This window comes from Nannobrachium achirus (genome assembly GCF_963921795.1).
Source record: "Nannobrachium achirus genome assembly, chromosome: 15".
NCBI classification, from domain to species: domain Eukaryota; kingdom Metazoa; phylum Chordata; class Actinopteri; order Myctophiformes; family Myctophidae; genus Nannobrachium; species Nannobrachium achirus.
The window spans coordinates 17,298,884-17,318,509 of NC_137822.1; the positions used below are offsets into that span (position 1 = coordinate 17,298,884).

The 19,626-nt window shown below is 43.1% G+C and overlaps 1 protein-coding gene across 1 annotated transcript in view; it reads right to left on the minus strand.

The window, feature by feature from the left end:
* The window catches only part of LOC308300051 (bone morphogenetic protein receptor type-1B-like), a 42,577-nt gene that overhangs the window by 4,029 nt on the left and 18,922 nt on the right, over positions 1-19,626 (minus strand). The window contains exons 2-7 of the mRNA XM_080743816.1: positions 7,333-7,495; positions 5,979-6,081; positions 5,372-5,471; positions 2,777-2,873; positions 2,497-2,641; positions 1,993-2,185 (exon numbers count right to left, since the gene is read on the minus strand). Coding sequence (XP_080599942.1) covers positions 1,993-2,185; positions 2,497-2,641; positions 2,777-2,873; positions 5,372-5,471; positions 5,979-6,081; positions 7,333-7,495 — 801 coding nt within the window. The remainder of the gene's footprint in view (positions 1-1,992; positions 2,186-2,496; positions 2,642-2,776; positions 2,874-5,371; positions 5,472-5,978; positions 6,082-7,332; positions 7,496-19,626) is intronic.

The window sequence follows — 19,626 nt, forward strand, 5'->3', positions numbered from 1 at the left end:
CAATAAAATGTGTGTGTTAACAATAACACTCAAGGTACAACTCCAATCAACAATAGGTATTATATTAAAATCTAATTTAAAGTGGGCCAAGTCTATAAAATATTATACGTGATTGCGTGTCTGGTTATCTCTCAAGCGCTGTTTTAACTGTCCTTTGAAGGCTGAGAATGTGAGGCTCATCCTTAGGGTAACTGGGAGACGGTTCCAGTCCGAGCAACCTTTGATGGAGAGGACATTTTGTCCAAAGATGGTCCGCCTACGGAGGACCTCGCAGTCCCCTCTCCAGTCCCACCTACAGTAGGGCCACATCCGTGTCCCTCTTGGGGAGCCAGTCCATGTAGGCATTTGTAGATAAAACAGACACTTTTGAAAGTTCTACATTTTCAAAACGCAATAGGTGATGTTTTTCCAGAATAGTACAGTATGAGCTAGAATGGTATGAGTTGCGTTTCTTATCAAACACCTTTTTAAACAGTTTTTCTACGCAATTTGATCATTGTGACACCAGCAAATGATCCGTTTGTGAAACAGTATTCTACTGTATATGAGATAGGAGCATATATTTTCTGAAAGGTTCACATTAACAGGACCATACAAAGCATCATATTTGAAAACAGCAAAAAAGTCAAATCTATTTTTGATTTAACAGATGACATTTGATATCTGTCCAGTGTCTTGAATGTGCAGCTGCTGTTTGTTCCGTTTTATACTACATTTGAAAAATGTAGAAAATAGCTATTTTTGGGCATGTACAATTGTAGATCAGCCATTTCTGAAAATAGGCCACACTCATGCTCATGCTCGTGCTCACACGCACACACACAAACACAGACACTCACAGTGTGATGTAACAACCACCTCTTTGCACACCTGATACAACATCCATTCCATTGTGTTGTGATATCTCAATGTTGAGCCTGAGCTGGATGAACTGATGCACCCTGGGTAATAACGACACCCAGACCACCCCTGTTGTTATGCTTGGAGCGTTGATAACCGCATGCTGCCCCTGCTGTTCACACACATTCTGACAAGAATGTCAAGTTTCAAGCTTTGTTTACTGTCCATAATATGCAATTATGCTCGGTATGTTGGATTCAGTGTCCCTATTGTGGATGATGGAGACAGCGTGCAAATGGACCCGTGGGGCTTTGACTGTTGCTTTGAGCAGGTTTTTGACTTGATGGCAATCAGTATCATCATTCCTGATATGGACAACATCTCTACCACCGTCCCTCAAGGACAGAAGGAGATCTTTGTAACCACAACCAGCACTTCTAAAAAGCATTATTTTAAATGGTTAACCATGAACATTTTGTTATTTTTTGTTATCACAAAGTCTTGTGGCCCTCATCTTCAAGTCACTTTACAATAAGTGGTCCCCGTGCCTACAGTAATCTAGTTGAATTCCCTTGACCTGAAATATACGTATATGGTGTTTTTGACCAGGTCCCCCCTGTGGTCTGTACTCGGTCCCCTCCTTCTCTCCCTATCAAATCTCTTTGCTGAAAAAAGCTCACAAAGCATTCAGATCTACAAGCTCACAATGCATCACAACGTGACATGTTATGCTATTTTTGCCAAATATCCAACCTATTTTCAAGTGTTCGCCCTAATATGCCCAGAATAAGAACACTAGGTTCCATGTGTGTTTAAGATACAGTTTGTTGACTCAGTTTCCTTTGAGGTCAAACTGTGGAAGGTCCAAACAGAAAGAGTCAAATATGGAGAGGTCAAACTGGGAAAGTTCAAGCGAGATGTTGCAGCATCTCTTGTGGAGACATTAATGGATGAGGCTCCTTGACCCCTTGCACTTTGGCTCCAATATTGTCAATTGAGGGCTTCTATAGAGGGAAAACTCTAACTCTAGTCCATGTTATGTTCAGTATGCTTTGGATGCTGTTACTTTATGATTTATGATGATTATGTATGAAGTACAGCAACATACAGTAACACACACAGACAGCGTTCCTACCCGCCTCCAGTCCTTACCCAGTATGTTGTCATGTCTCATCAGGAAGGTTTGATAGATCTCGGTCTCTCTGAACCAGCTGTCCTCCTCGGTGGTGAAGAACACCTTGACCGCCACTCTCTCTCCTCTCCACTTGCCCATCCACACCTCTCCATAGCGGCCCTTCCCGATCTGCTTCACCATCTGGATCTGTTTAGCGATAGTGCGCTGCACCTGGTGGTAGGAACGCATTAAGACTCATGAATGATCACCCTTAATGTTTTTAAGACTCATGAATGATCACCCTTAATGTTTTGAATGGATTTGATCAACTGCAGGCGACATTCATTTGCAGTAGGAATGTCAATAGGTGCTGTGCACTGGTGATTTGTGCCAAAAATAGCTGATCTACAAGCTCACAACACGCCGCACCATGATGTGTTGTGAGCTTGTGGATCAGCTATTTCCAGGCTTAAGGCTTCAGTCAGGGTTCATTGCACTTCTAACTCCAGCTTTATGGTTAATATGCAATGACGTGTTCTTACCAATAGAGGGAGTCCTGACCCTGAGCCGGACCCAACACTCCGAGAATGTTCAATCAGGTCTTTCAGAGACTCTCCAGGAGGGATGAAGGTCTCGTCCTGCTCAAGATCAATACTGTAGCGAGGCCGGGACTCCTGACGCTTGTACCTGCCATGGTGGGATTAGATGAGGACAAATTCAGCGTGCCTGAGTGCTGCATTTTCTGTTTCTATATTCTCGGTTGGCAAGCTTGTATATAGTAGGCAGTGTACATTCATTGTGTGTTTTTGTGTTGTTATTTACCTGAAGTAGCAAAAGATGAGGATGACACCGAGGACTATGCTGCAGACGGTGATTGATATAAAAAGAGCCATATGGTGGATACTGTTGTCCACGTAATCTGCAAGGAATAAACATAACACAGTATAGAACATCAATTGTCTCTTGTGATCTTGTCATTGCCTAAATTGAACTGGTAAATACTAGCCTCAAGAGGGCACACTTTCTATGTCTTTGCCTCCTGCAGGACTCTCATTCCAAGAGGCATTTAGTAAAGATTATACCACTGTTCTCAGCGTGGTGTACGGGGACCCCCAGGAGTCCTTGCCACACCGTTCCAGGGGTTCCCAAGCTAAAAGATTGATAGCCAGGAACCAAATGTACAAATGGATCCATTTGATTCCACTCAAAGTTAAATTAAGACAAGGACTTTACGATGTACTGTAGCTTGGGATCCCAGAGATAACATAATCGTATCAAAGGGGGGTCCTTGAAATTAAAAAAGAAAGGTTGAGAATCACTGAACTAAACAATAAAATTCCCTGCAGAGAAATAATGAGTTGATTTTGCCTTTACTTGGCTTACAACAGTGGTTCTCAGAGTGGGAAACTCAGGGTTCCTTGGGGGAGGGGGGTTCCAAGTGGACCCCCGCCTTGTCTGTAACACAGAGTGCACAAATGGAACCAAATGGACCCTTACGGTTCCATTTGTACACTCTCAGAGTTACAGGGGTCCTTAAAAGGTTTGAGAATCAATGCTACAGAGTGTTTGTCCAGTAAAAGGGGGCTCCGGAAACGATGGGGGTACATTTATCGTAATAAAATTATTGTCTTAGGAATGCGACAAATACAAAAAATAGATTATTGAACTCAAGTCTCCATGGCATGAGTAATCAATAGAAAAATGTCATTTTGGGGGTGAACTACTCCTTTAAATAAGACGGAGTACCCATTTATCAGCTTACATTTTCTAGCATTCCAATGGAAATTTTGTCTGCATTCTTTACAGGTCCATTTGGTCCCAATTGTACACTCTCAGATTTATGGTGGTTCTAGAAATTAAGACGTTTGAGAACCACTGACCTACGATATTCCAATCACTACAATATTCACCCAATCATTACCAAGAGCATTGGCTCTGTGTCAAATGCAACACCGTTTCCCTTCCACTGCCAATCCCCCCGCCCCCCTCCCCCCCTCCTCCCACTGCAATGATCGATCACATCCCCTTCCTGAATCCAGCAGATCGGGTGTCACACCCACATCGCTACGGCAACCCCAGAGGCCCGCAGCAGCTCTGGGGCTCTAACCTTTCTGCCATGCCACTGTCAATCAAACACACACACACACACACACACACACACACACACACACACACACACACACACACACACACACACACACACACACACACACACACACACACACACACACACACACACACACACACACACACACACACACACGTGCACAAGTGTTCAAAAAGCCAGATATCATACACAAGCTACTACAGTATGGTACATCAGACACGGATTGAAGTGGTTCACAATGATTCAGTTGACACCAGCATTTGTGTGAGATTGTGAGTGAGCGTGAGAGTGTGTGTGCGCGCGTGTGTGTGTGTGTGTGTGTGTGTGTGTGTGTGTGTGTGTGTGTGTGTGTTTGAGGGAGAGAAAGAGAGAGAGACAGAGAGAGAGAGAGAGAGAGAGAGAGAGAGAGAGAGAGAGAGAGAGAGAAAGAGAGAGACAGGGAGAGAGAGAGAGAGAGAATGTTGGTGTGTAGCAGAGTGACAGATGGACAGATATCTCACATCCGTGTGCTGGGGGAGGAAACTCAAGCAGGCCCTGGGGAGAGGCTGTCCTTTTCATTAGAGGGTGAGAGAAACAAGCCAAGCCTGCAGGCTCTGTTTCACCTGCCGTTCTCTCTCTCTCTCTCTCTCTCTCTCTCTCTCTCTTTCCAAGTTCCTCTCTCTCTCTCTCTCTCTCTCTCTCTCTCTCTCTCCAAGTTCCTCTCTCTCTCTCTCTCTCTCTCTCTCTCCCTCTCTCTCTCTCTCCCCCCGTGACCCCAGAGCAGCATGCGCCACTTCACTCCAGCACCACACTGTGGTTTGTAACAGTTTAAACTGTCACTACCCATCACACCCCAGTATGGACTCTGTGAGTGAGCGCACTCTAAAAGCCACTCATGCTGGAAAGCGGTAGAGCAGGATTTCAGTGTGTGTGTGTGTGTGTGTGTGTGTGTGTGTGTGTGTGTGTGTGTGTGTGTGTGTGTGTGTGTGTGTGTGTGTGTGTGTGTGTGTGTGTTAGGGCTGTCCCCGGCCCTCATAGTCAATTAAGCACTTAAACCCTATATACTTGACCGGGTTACCCCCAGGTCACTATACTCCCAATGCGTCGCAACATGCTGTAAGCTTGTTCTCCCCCCAGAACACGGCTGCTAGGGTTCATTTGGTTAATCAGTCGGTTTGGTTTAGTAGATTAATTGTGGTTTTTTCCTTTTTTTTTCACCAACGTCTTTCTGCCAGTCTATAACTTTCAATAGCCAGTAGACATGATTATGAGGTTCAAAACGATGTCGTCATAATATGAAAGCATGTGTGAGAGACGTTTATGTATCTTACCAGGTGTCCTCAGTGGTGGCAAAGTAGGATGCAAGTCTCTGTTGCAGAAGTCATCTGTACAACACTCGATCGCTCTCCTAGGACGAGGATTCCGTGTGTCCTGCACACACACACACACACACACACACACACACACACACACACACACACACACACACACACACACACACACACACACACACACACACACACACACACACACACACACACACACACACACACACACAGTGAGATTTGCAAATACTTTTGCAGGACTAAAGATTATTTACTAAGGCACTTACAGTATATCTTAGAGAGCTGGCTTTACAAACAACTGCAGACTCCTCACACGTCTCTTCCATTAAAGTTTAAATCCGCTTTAGTGAATAAAACCTTAATTAAATCTTGGGTGTTGGGAGTTTACAAAAACGTACTAGTTAGTGCTCACACACACACACGCGGACAAACAGACACTAAAGCGTGAGTTATACTTTGTTGTGTATATTTTCCAACCAACAGCCAGTGTATGAGCTCACATCGCAACGCGCTGTGAGCTTCTAAATCATCCATTTCGGTTGAGGGACAAGGTTGTATGATGGAGAATAAATGAAGCATTAACAGGACTTACTCTGCACTGGAACTCAGAGCCGTCGCGGCCCAGACAGCCTGCTGTGCGAACAGCCATGCCACCATCCTCCTCCTCCACCATGGTGAAGCAGTAACCGTCCGTTCTGGGGGGAGACAACACCTTATGGTCACTATCATACCAGTAAGACTCCCTAATCGGGAGATAAGCGACTGTCAGGTCGCATACACAAACTTTAGAAGGCAATGGTAGCCAATCAGGAGGGAATATGGGAAATGGATCCATGTTGATGACATGGATCCATGTTGATGACATGACTTTAGAAATACTGTGTACCGCTTTGCGTGATTTTAGGGCAAAATCTGTAGGAGCAGTGTCCAAAAATGTGTTTTGCAAGAATCTGCCTCATGGCGGCACTAGAAGAGGGACATGTGAGAAATGAGGGGTGGAGGTTGTGGTTTGCCAGCCAAGGAGTGTGTGTGCAAAACTTTGGCATGGATAGGGGCAACGGTGGCGGAGATATGAGTAGGGCAAAAGTGTGACGTAACGTGACTGACTGACAGACTGATTGACAGATTGACAGACAGACAGCCGCCAGTGGAGGTTTTGATAGTAACTGCAACCTGACAGTCGCAATAACCGTCTTCATCATCCTCCTCCTCATCATCACCAACATTCTCTACCTCTGTGCAGTTAATTACAGTTCTTAAGGAAAACTACTTTGAAAAGCTAATTGGGTCAGTTAATCAGTTAATTGGGCACCCCTGTAAATTACCTTTTCATCCACAGCACCCCTGAATTATATATTGTTACTTTATAGTACCTTACATTTATGTTAAAATTATTTAAATCTTTCCCCTTAAGATTACAGTATGTCACCAGGAAAACTTGAGAGAATATCTGTTTACATTAGGACAGATCCAAAATAACTTTTATACTTGGCGTTTAGCCACTTAAACGTTAAGCATTAAACCATTAAACTAAGCATCTCTAATCTAGGGGAACATTCACCAAAAATAGCCGATCTAAAAGCTCACAACGAGAGATTCGGCGTACTGTAGGCTGAAAAAGATCTCCCCAAGTACAGTTCAACTCAGGTTTTACTAAGTATAAGTGGTTAAGCTGAATTGATATTAATAAATGCCAAATATTATCGAATCCTCTGTACCCACTTTAAAAGAACCCTGATCTATCCACCTGTTTCCGCGAGAATTTACTGTAGCATTATCTGTGGAACACTTCCGTTTAACAGCAGACACACAAGCTCACGTCGCGTCGCAGATGCAACAGTTGTGAGCTTGTAGATCATTCTCGGCTGCAACGCCGGAATAAACTGCCGCACACCTTCTGCGCAATGCACGACGGGACGTGGGAAAGTTGTGGATACAGTACGTACATGCATGTGTCGTTGATGGTGTTCTCAGGACAGTGGTGGTAGCAGTGGCACCAGATCATGTGCTGTGGGACCACTGTGGCCGCGCCGCCTCCGCCACTGTCCTCCTGCCGTCGCTCCGACTGCCCCTTCCAGCCGCTCCTCACCAGCATGTCCAACTCGTTGCCTGTAGGACCCACAGAGAAAACACACTGTTAAACCACCTGTCGTCTTACGAGCACCGTTTCCCCAAACAGTGGACGCTGGGGTTTAATGTCACATCTCAGGTTTACAGGTTTTGTTTTGTTGTTTTCAGGAAGACATAAATTAAAAGACAGAAAAAGGAAAAGAATTATCAAAAGGTAAATAGAAAAATTGGTGGTAATTTTTTAGGCAATTTTTTGGGTTATAATGTATGTCTGTTTGGGCTGTTGTTCAAACTATATCAAAAATAGCTGATCTACAAGCTCACAATGTGCCATGATGTAATGCGACATGTTGTGAGTTGAGGATCGGATAGTTGGAGGCACGACCACGTGTTACAGTGGTTCTCAAACTAGGGTCAAATGGGCTCCTGGCAGGTCTGTAACTCTAAGAATGCACAAATAGAACCAAATGGACCCTTACGGGTCTGTCCGTTTGCCATGGAGGTCCTCGGACTTAAACAGTTGGGAGAACCGCTGGATTCTGCTGGCTGTGCCAGAGCACCAAAAGCGAGATTTCCCCAGCACCAGTAAAACTTAAGTACACGTGGCTGAGGTAAATTAGAGGCGGAATAAATCAGGTGATCAAAATGACAAATTTGTGTTATTTTTCGAACGGGGGCCTTTTGAAAAAACCCATGAGCATGAAGAGTTAGTTCTGCCCTAGCTGTACACCGTCCGTCGCCATGGCAACCGCTAGCCACAGAAAGTGTGACCGAGTGTGTTGTTGAAAGCAACCCCGCTGTTCTGGGCCAGACGACTCCATGTACCTGTAAGCTGCCCCCAGTCTGGAGGCACAGCCACACTGTACTGTACACCAGAAAGAGCTCTTTGTGCTGCGTGTGCGTGCAGTACGTGCATGCATGCATGTATGTGTGGGCAATGTAAGTACCGTGTGTGTGTGTGTGTGTGTGTGTGTGTGTGTGTGTGTGTGTGTGTGTGTGTGTGTGTGTGTGTGTGTGTGTGTGTGTGTGTGTGTGTGTGTGTGTGTGAATGCCAAATGTACCCACGAGTATAGCAGAATTTGGGAAACTCACAATGTGAGGACACTTTTTCCTGGTTCTCACAGGAGGAGTGGTTGTTTTATGGGGTTAGGGCAGGGGTTTCCAAACTTTTTTTGACTCAGGGCACCCCTGTAAATAACTTTTTCATCCACGGCACCCCTGAATTACACTGTTCATTTTTAGAATCTTACATCATATTGGAGAAATATCGTTATACTTGACGTTTAACAACTTAAACCCCAGCATGCCTATTCTGGGGGGACTTGACTTAATCCTCTTCACCCCGTTGAGGGGCATAGGGCGTCCACCAGAGCTCTCCATCTCACTCTCTTCTGGGCCAGGGCTTTCTGGGGGAGATTAACCAAAAATACAAGCTCGCGTTGTGAGCTTGTAGATCGGCTATTTTTGGTGAAGAGAGTTGTCGTAGATAGAAAAAGAATTCATCAAGTACAGTGCAAATCAGGTCTGTTTTACTAACATAGTGAAGTGATATTGATGTACTGATATTGATGAATTCCAAATATTATCAAATTATCTCGCGGCACCCCTGGACTGGCATCACAGCACCCCAGGGTGCCCCGTCACCCACTTTGAAGACCCCTGGGTTAGGGTTATGATTAGCCATTTAGAGCTTACAGTAGGTTTAGAGGTTGGGGTCTGAGTTATGCACCGAACTAGCCAATGTACATGAATTCCAGACTTTTACTTTACTTTTACGTATTATTTCTACATTGCCGTATTGATACTTTTACTTAAGTAAAACATTTGAGTACTTTTTTCCATCACTACTCACAGCAGCAATATTTTGCTTCAGGGTTTGGTAAACGATGTCAAAAAAAGTAATTCATAAAAATCGTCATCTTAAAATTCGTGTCCTCACAAGTTTAGTAATACAAACAAGTGTGTTTGTGTGTGTGCATGCGTAGGCCTAAGTGTGCGTGCATGTGTGTGTGCATGCATGTACACACTGGTCTCTTAAGAGAAGTTGTTGGAAAATAGTTTGTGGCATGTCACCGCAATATTTAAGACTATATATCTAACACTCTATTTGGCAGAGAAAGTGAACAGTCAGTGTGTCTTGTGCTTACTGTACACTACAGTATACTGTACTGTGTGTCAGTGTTTATCACTATGTGACTTTAATGTAACTGAGCCCTCCCATCCAACTACAAACATTACTGTCAATAACGACGGCCCTGCAAGAGTACACAGAGTACGTCAACGTTAATCTCCTTAATTGGTGTTGTATATTACGGCCATATAGTTTAATTTTCCCCCGCCCATGACACGCTGTGAGAAAAAGGAGACATTTTAATGTAACTCTGGGCTGTTAGTCTGAGACAGAATTCTCCACCCTCACACCTATTTCCTCCATTTTGACAAAAACACACATTTGCCGTTGCAAACTTGTATTAGTTTGGCTATGAGAGTGGAAATGGATCTGCTTAAGGCTGAGTCGTACTTTGTCGCACATCTGCGCCGCACACTGAAAATAGCCAAACTACAAGCTCACAACGCGTGCAATGTATTGTGAGCTCGTAGGCTAGCTATTTCCGGCATCTGACGAAGCATAAATTAGATATTAGGTCAGTTGTTTTGTGCATAATCTTGTGATTATACTTGATTGTAATGCTGTACATGTGTGAAAGTTTTATCTACTGATTTCTGTTTTTTCTCCTTATACATTTCTATTAGCTTATTTTATTGTACTGTATATATTTCAACGTGTCAACTCTTTGTATATATTTGTACTATGTAACCGGCTTTCCTTTTTACATTTCTTTTCTAGCGTAGTAAAAGTCGTCCCTGGGACATGCTTAACATTTGCTTAAGCTACCATGGTATAATAACATGTCTGATGGTTGCATATTCCAATTGTCAATGTGTAACGTATACCTCCCTCATCAAATAAACTATAATAATACAAATAATAATACTAGCACCTCAAGAGTCAACCGAAACACACAGCAGAACAAGGGCCTCCTCATATCGTTTACTAGAAAAACTAGAGCGCTCCAGTTAGCCGCAAACCTCGCCTTTTCCAGGCTGTACAATTTATCCACTCAGTCACACACTATAGTGTATAAGGCACATAAAAAAGACGTATTTCCATGAGAAAACTAAAGTAACAGCACTGGGCTTCATCACTGTGGGTGTTCTTATGGCTGGAAGGAAGGTAAAATGATAAGTCAATGGGTGAATGTATTCCTTATGCTCCAAGGAGAAATACAACTCCAACCGTGTCATACCTATGAGTGAACTACTGTACCATAACATTCCCTCATATTCCTGGAGCAACATACACACTTCAGTCATATAGTCACAAGATACATGTGCATCCACTTAGGACATAGGAACAGGATAAATATTGTGCCCTGGACTTGCTCAAGCCTGAAAGTGTTAACAGAACAACTTGTGGAGTTGTTCTACACAAGCCACCTCAGAGAAAATATCTAGTCAATCCAGGACTGTTTTTGTGTGAGGTAATGATCCAAGGTGTTTCAAGGTTTATTTATCATAATCTCACTCATAGTCAAAATTAATAATTCTTGCAAAATGTGTTGAATGCATGGACAGCTTTCAGGGGTTTTCATTTCATTGCACTATAGTAGCTTATTATTGGTACTATCCTGACAAACTATCCTGTCAACGAAACAGAAGATATGAAAAGTAACTTTTCTTTTCCTGCTGCAAATGCTCCAATGGGTTAATGCAGAGGATACCTTGCAGGTATGGTAATGGTAATAAATACACATACCTTTACAAGTCCCTAAAGGTCGCTCTGGTTAGAGAGTCAGACCAGTTGTTCTGCTGTCCCATTGTCTCTTTATTTCTATATATGAGAAGATCAAAACGCTTATGACTGCTGATACGTTAAGCTGCCAGAAGACTGGTCAGAGGTAGGCGTAAGTCTTAGTTTTACAATTAGCAAGTACGTCTCTAGTTCCAAGACAATTCCCAAGATGAAAACATAAGTGTCTAAAGTCAAAAGTTATAACGATCAAGTCAAAGACCAAGTCCCTGACTGAGTTAAAAACTTTACTGTAATGAACATTTTTGAACTTTAGTGTATTGGCAAGTCTAAAGTCAGCAAATGAATGACTCGAGTTCAAGTCACAGTGAATAGTGTCCAAACCTCTTGGATGGAAAATAATACTAAAGACAAAAAGGATTCTTTAATCTTCACAAGGCTCTGCACATGCTTTCAGTCAGCAGAACTTCATGAGGACAAACACACCCCTTATCTGCCTTTGTCTGTCCATCTCTCTCTGATCTCTCAGCATTGTACAGTCCAAGACACTTAGAGTAAACCACCATGTGCTCTGTGCACAACTATGCTGCTTGTCACAGCAGGAAAGACAAGTTCCACATGAGACAGTTACTGCACACAATAGTATTGAAATGCTTTCTTCATTCCATCATATGCAAAAAAAATAAGTAACAAAACAAAACCAAGACCCTTTTAAACATGGTTATTCTTTTGAATCATGATGAAATCTTCTACAACTGGGTAGCAGAAAGAAAACCAACCCATGGCCTACAGGCCTAGTTATTCAGAACAAGATCTGAATCTTGTATGTTTGTGTGCGTGTGTGCTTTGTTTCAACCCACACTAAACATCTATTCTATTCCAGCCAAGGAGCAAGTGTACAGTATAGTAGTTTGTGTGCGTGCATGTGTGCGTGCAGTACGTGGGTGTGTTTGATAATAATGCCAAGGCAGAGCCTGGCATGGGAGACAGAGAGTTCTTTAAGCAGCACACTGTGTCTGTCTGTGCACCCTAATCTGTGTTATTTGAAACATTGAAAGCAAGTTTGCAGAAGGTGCCGACACTCCCTAGCTCTGGCCATGGGTATTGGATCTTACAGATTCTTAACTTTTCCTTCATTTCAAAGACCCCCGGCTTGATATGACCGAGGCCACGGGCCCCCATTTAATACGATTTTTATCTCTGACACCAGTCCCCTGTCTACAGTACACTACTAAAATCCTCAGTGTTCATTGAATTCTGGACACTTACTGTACATGTACATGTACAGGTCCAGATGCAGTCTATAACCATGTGGAGAACCACTGCTCTATCACACTTTCCATTTCATCTGTCTATCTGCTCGGTACAAATGTGGAAAAACAAAGAAGGGATCCCTTCATGGATATTTCAGGGCAACGATTCCTGTTGTGATTCAGTTTTTGTTTTATTGAAACTCACATAAAGGCAGCCAGCGAGAGAACATGACGGAGAGCGGCTCCTTTTTTTCCACAGAGGGAGTCAACAGGAAAGCTCCATCCATTCCAGATCAGTGTTGTCATTTGTCTTGTAAGCGAAGGAGAAAGAGGGAAAATCCCAGCACGCGGCACAAGGCCAGTGTGCCATGATTTCAATCTATAAGGCAGCTCACGCTCACATCGCTTTCTTAACCGAGTACCAATTAAACACTTCTTGAACCCTAGTGTCCCTATTCTGGGGCTAACATTCTGTGAAAACATCCAATCTACAAGGTCGTAATGCGTTGACTGTTTTGAGGATGATAGTGTTCGGGAAACTAAGTAGAGGGTTTAAGTGATAGGAAATAGGACCAGGTGAGATCTGGGATTCAGGGACTTGGTGTTTTTCTCCATGGCAAGAAGCAAGCTATTGCTATTTGAAGTTACCTTGCCTGATTTCAGACTCAGCTGACGCTTGAGTCTGACATTGTGCCCCGTCTGAACGATTTCTGGGGGAGGGAATTTTGTGCGAGCGTGCACGCAATTTTGGAATCGGGAAACTTCTGATTCATTTACTCAACTCCAGACCAGAGAAACAGTCCACTCTGAGAGTGGGCGGGGTCTATGGGCTGGAACCAGGCTTGAAGTTACCCTTACCCTTACAGTGTCAACGTATCTGTGCATGTGTGTATATCTACACCTGTATGTGTATTTGTGTGTCTCTGTGTGTGTGCTTGTGTGGGTGCGTGCGTGCGGCCGTGCGCGTGTGATGCTGACGAGGTTCTTCATGCATGGTGTGTAAGGGCAGGTTTACTACAGAGTTGCTGTGTGTTCGACAGACTATTAAAGAGTCTATGGGATGTTAAGCCAGCGGGAAACCCAGGGCGACTTCATCTCAGTTACATCAAGCCTTCTTTAACAAAGAGCTTTTCTTTCTGGACCTAAACACCACTCTCTCTCTCTCAACGGCAACAAAAATCATCCAAGTTTAAAGTCATACCGTTTTATTAGGTTCTAACACTGACAAAATGGCGTGGGGCTCCTCTGGAGTGCATACAGTTACCTGCGAGTAAATCACTGGATGCAGAGCATACGACACAGTAAAGAATACTCAGTGTTCGTTTACTGAGGGTTTTATTTCTCCATTACTGTGTGTTTACCCTCGTACGGCGTTGCCAACAACCTGAAATTCAAATAAGGAACACCCCGGCCGGGCGGCCCTCATTTCTAAGAAAAACAAGGGACGCCCAGAAAAAGATAAAAATCTCGATGCCTGTTTTTTTGTACATCATATGAACCACTTGAACCCCAGCATCCGTATTGTGGGGGGAACATGCTCCAGAAATAGCTGCTCGATTTTTTTGGCAAAGAGATTTTGGTGTAGACTTTATTAAGTCTAGACGAGGGTTTACAGTAAGTGTTAACAACCTGTATTATAGCATACACTAGAACAGTGGTTCTCAACCAGTGGTCCTTGAGGGGCTCCCAGGTGGTCCCCAGCTAAATGATCGAGAGTTGGTAACTAAATGGACTCTTATAGATATTTAACTCTTGAGTGTAAAATTAAACCAAATAGACCCTCTCAAGAGATGTTCTTAAATCTTACATCTGCATTACTTAATTTATGAGAAGTTTACACGATTAGTGAAGAATTGTTATTTTTGATCCACGTTTGCCTGTCATCTCTCCTATAGCACCACATCAGTAAAGCATGAAATCGTGGGGAAAAAATCGTATCTAGAAAAATGTTCAAAGTTTCGTGGCTGAGAGGCTAACCCTACGTTTTAACAGAGGCGACTCTGCGATGATTATCGCGAGTGTTTATCACAATAAACGATAATATCGCTTATCGTCCCATCCCTAGCATCGACGTACATGCACTACACACACACACACCACCTACTCGCACACACACTGACGCACAGTACAGTACATGCACGGCACACACACATCCAACACTCAGTCACCCGCCCACCCACACACCCACACAACACACACACCCATACAGACCTGGTGTTGTGTCAGCTACAGGGCTCTCCCAAGGTCACCCCGAAACCTGATCCACATCCCCCGCACATTCCAGAGGCTGTTCCACTAACTAGGTAGGCCAACACATGCACTATAACACTATATTACATGCACACACACAGACAGACACACACACCAAAAAAAATGCACCAAATGCACAAAAACTGCAGGCAGGGGTCATCGCCATGTTGGCTTGTGGTGTGGTGGACATTTTTGTCAAAATGATTTTTTTTTTGCCATGGACATACCAAACTGAGTGGACAATAATATTATCAGATACAAAAAGAGCTAGCCCTGAATGACCATAACAGGTCTGTAACTCTGAGAGTGTACAAATGGAACCAAATGGACCCGTAAGAGTTATGGGAGTGCTTGCAAATAAAACATTTGAGAACCACTACACTAGTACAGCGTCAGACACATTCAGAAGAAAACCTGGAGACCTGATATTCAGTAATTGAGTATTATGACCAATAAGAAGAACATTTCAATGTCCACGGACAAGGACAAGTCTTGCCACGGACACATTTGTCCGTGTACGCACGGACAGATGTGAGGATAGAGCTTAACAGTAGCTTGAGACCCAACATCCCTATAATGGAGTCCTCAACAGGGGATCCGGGACCCCTAGGGGGTCCTTAGAGTTCCTAAAGGGCAGGGACCGCCAAATCTTTGTGGATTTTTCACATTAACCACTTGAATCCCAGCATCCCTATATTCTGAAGAGAACTTCAGCCAAAACTAGCAGATCTTTCGGCAAAGCAGGTTTGGTGTAGAAGGACAAAAGAGCAGACCAAGTACAGAGTGAAAGATCAGGTTTACTATGTGTTGACAATTTAAGTGGTTAAATGTGTGAAATGTACACATTAACATGAATACAACATACACTGATGATACAGTCTATGATATCAATGAAAAAGTATAATCTGCAACATAGTTTTATACAATATGTAGTGGGGGTCCCTGCTTCATGTCTCAGCTAGGGGGTCCGTGGCCTGAAAAATGACCTGTCCTCTGAACTCAATGGACGGGGGCGGGGTGGTCGCTCGTTCTATATTCTGGGGGAAACATTCGCCGAAAATAGCAGAACTTCACGCTCACAACGTGACTCATTGTGAGCTTGTAGATCAACATAGACATTTGTTGTAGAGGGGAGGAAAAGAGCGCACCAATTACAGTGGCAACTCAGATCCGTTTTACTAAGTAAATAGTGTTTAAGTGGTTAAAAAGCTATCCTTAATTTGGGATTTCAACTGCCTAACCCTGCAAAAAAGGAGAACATGTTATTATTAGCAGTAGAAATAGTAGTCTCTTCAGCAAAACATAGGTGAACCTTGATAAGATGCCAGGGACATTATTAACACTTATGTTGCTATGATTTTTTCTCTTCAATGTCCCGCGATGCCATGGTCTCCATAGACTTCCATGTAATTTATAGTGCACGGATCGTGCACGCCCATGCCTAGATGATGCACCACGTGTGTGCCCACTGTTCACAGCTTTCAAACAAAAAAATCTGCTTGGAAATCCGTTCAGGAATTCATGATTTATCAGCCATTATGTTTTCTTCAGATGTAAACAAACATGGCTGCCATGTTTGAAAGAATATGGGGGTTAAACATGCAATTTCGCGATCGCGATCATGCCTAACACATTTCTGGAGGTCCAAAAAACATTTTTGAAAAAAAAAAAAAAAAAAAGGAAATCTTCAAAAACGGCCCAAACTCGGGAAACTCGGGGTTGGCACAGCGGTGGTACCAATACAAACTCGGGAAACTCGGGGTTGGCACCATATGTGTTAAGAGTCAGCTCAACAATATCTTCTTCGTAGAAGCAAGAAGAATGCAGTGATCTCTTGCAGTGACTTTTATGTGAAGCATGATGTAGCAGGTCAATTATGATAAATAAACAGTAGCCTAAACCAGTGGGGTCCTTGAAAGGGTTCCAGGGATCTCAGCAAAATGAGGAAAATATTTGAAAGATATTTGAAAAATCCCTTCTGGGGGTCTGTGGCACAACATTGTTTCACATGGGGGTCCACAGGCAAATAAATATACATTTGGGGCTCCTTGACATGAACATGTTTGAGAACCAGGAACAGCAGAGAAAATGAATCACGCTAGAGACTTTGCATTGGTTTTGCAATGTCGTTATATGTTCAATAATCTCTCAATTGTTTTCACACAGTTTTAGCCACTATATTGAAATCAGATTGGTGGGGGAACCATTCCATTAAAAAAAGATAGTTTTTAACAAATACAGCATAGTTAAAAGTTCCCCATTTCAACTAGCAATGTTGTTACCAAGGTTGGTACCCACAACAGAAAACTGTGTTTGGGCACCAAAAACATCTACAAGCTAGGGCATTCACCAAATATTCGAATATTAGAATATACGAATATCAAACTCACTATTCGACGTTCACCCAAGTCGAATTTCGCTTTTTTTTTCTCTCTCTTTAAAAAATATATAGTTTATAAAGCTTGGCTAGATAGGAAGTCATAAGAATGAGTTGTCAATGGTTCTCTAAACTTTTTAGGCCGTGACCCCCAAAATAACCATATTTGAACTGGGGACCCCCACCCTGACAAGCACTTGAAATTGTAGCTATTACATTTAATGTGACTCGGTTCCACAGATAAATATTGTGAAAATAGCAGATCTACATGCTCACAACGCGCGTTGTGAGCATGTAGATCGGCTATTTTCACAATGTTCGCCTCTTGCTTACTTAATATTTGACAGTTTGGCCAGTCCTGTCGAATATTCGACTATTCGTATACTTTGAGGTTGAATAATTCTAATACTAAAAATCACTATTCGTGAATGCCCTACTACAAGCTCACACCGCAACGGATTATGAGCAACAAAGTGCAAATCAGGCTTAACTTCGCGGCACTGAGATGTTATTACATCTGTGGGCTGAGGCCTTCACGTAGAATCTTCATCACAAAGCAGCCCGAAGAGGAGTTTGAGGAGGAAGGAAGAAAACACAGGGATAAGTTACTCCAGGTGGTCATGGTAAATCACCTCCTCTTCCCCAGTGGATCCAGAGTGCACTCTGACCCTGCGGGGGTCACCAGCGAGCTGCGCAGGAGCCATACATCAACCCCCATCCCACCACCCCGCCCCAACCCCTCTTAACCTCTATAGGCTTCAAAGGCCTCTGTCACACTAGATACGTGCACGCGTGTAGACGCGCACGCACACACATTACTATACTTGCGAGGACATCAAGTGCAGGACGCCGGTGTCGCTCACCCAAAAAAGCCAATCGCTCGCGCGCACACACGCACACAACACACACACACACACACACACACACACACACACACACACACACACACACACACACACACACACACACACACACACACACACACACACACACACACACACACACACACACACACACACACACACACACACACACACACACACACGCTAGATTGAACACAAGCTAGATTGAATCCTGTCCTAATATCAATCATCCATGACCTTGACATTTCACACAGTGTCACATCATGGTCACAATGCAACACATTGTGAGCTTGTAGATCTGATATTTTCAAAAGTTTTTTATACATTTGAAAACTTGAAATGGGACATTCTGCATAATGAGTACTTTCTATTTTTGTTCTCTAGTACAATTTTGACACTTTTGTACTTTTACTCAAGTGAATTTTTAATTCCAGACTTCTACTGTACTTGTAACATATGATTTCTACATTGCATTATTGATAACTTTACTTAAGTAAACAATCTGGGTACTTTTTCCACCACTGTGTCAAAGTGTCCTTGAGTCAAAGTGACTCTGAACGCCTAGCTGCTCCTGATGGGTGTCTTGGATAGCTGCCTCCATCGTCGGTGCGTGTATGCGATGTGTACCGTGTGTAATGGTTTTCCACCATTGCAGTGTGTGTGAATGGCTGAAAGTGAAGTACACTGTAAAGCACTATTGATAATGAGTGGTCCGAAAGACTGGAAAAGGCAATATATAAATGCGGTCCACTTGCCATTACTTGCATGTTGCGGTATATTTGTCAAGCACACTCGAACATACTTGAAATTCATTCTCTGCATTTAACCATCCTAACTATTAGGAGCAGCGGGAGTCTTTGTTAACTGCCCTGGGAGCAGTTAAGGGTTAAGTGTTTCGCTCAGGGCCACATAGACTGGGCATGCCAAGGGTTCAATTAGTGACCTTCCAATCCCCAAACTGCCTTTCTACCAGTGTAGTCCGAGCGTTTCAGGCAGACATCGTGCACTTTATGAAAGAAGCATGAAATTTGGCACACAGTTAGAACATGCCATATGGAACATTTTTGGCTATAGGGGCATCGCAGATTTGTCTTGGGAAACTTGTGGGAGCCAATCAAAGTTGCTCTCATAGACTTTGCTATAGAGTCAAATAAATATAAAAAATAAATATGCTTTAAGTAGCATGTGAGAGGTCAAACTACCGGTAGGTGTTATTCGGGATTCTGAATCCAATGCAAGCATTTGTTTTGCACGAAAAACATTCCTTTCCGAGAAACGGCCGCCACTAAACTTTGAAAAGTGATGACTCATCACTAAACCATAGCTTTATGGGGTCCGTTTTTAGCCCAAGGAATGTTTTTCCTGCAAAACAAATGTTTGCATTGGATTCAGAATCCCCCAAAACACCTAGTTTGACCCCTTACATGCTACTTAAAGCATAGGTATTTTTTGTATTATTTTACTCTATAGTAAAGTCTATGAGAGCCCAATTTTAATTGGCTCCCACAAGTTTCCCAAGACAAATCTGCGATGCCCCTATAGCCAAAAATGTTCCATATGGCATGTTCTAACTGTGTGCCAAATTTCATGCTTTTTTCATAAAGTGCACGATTACA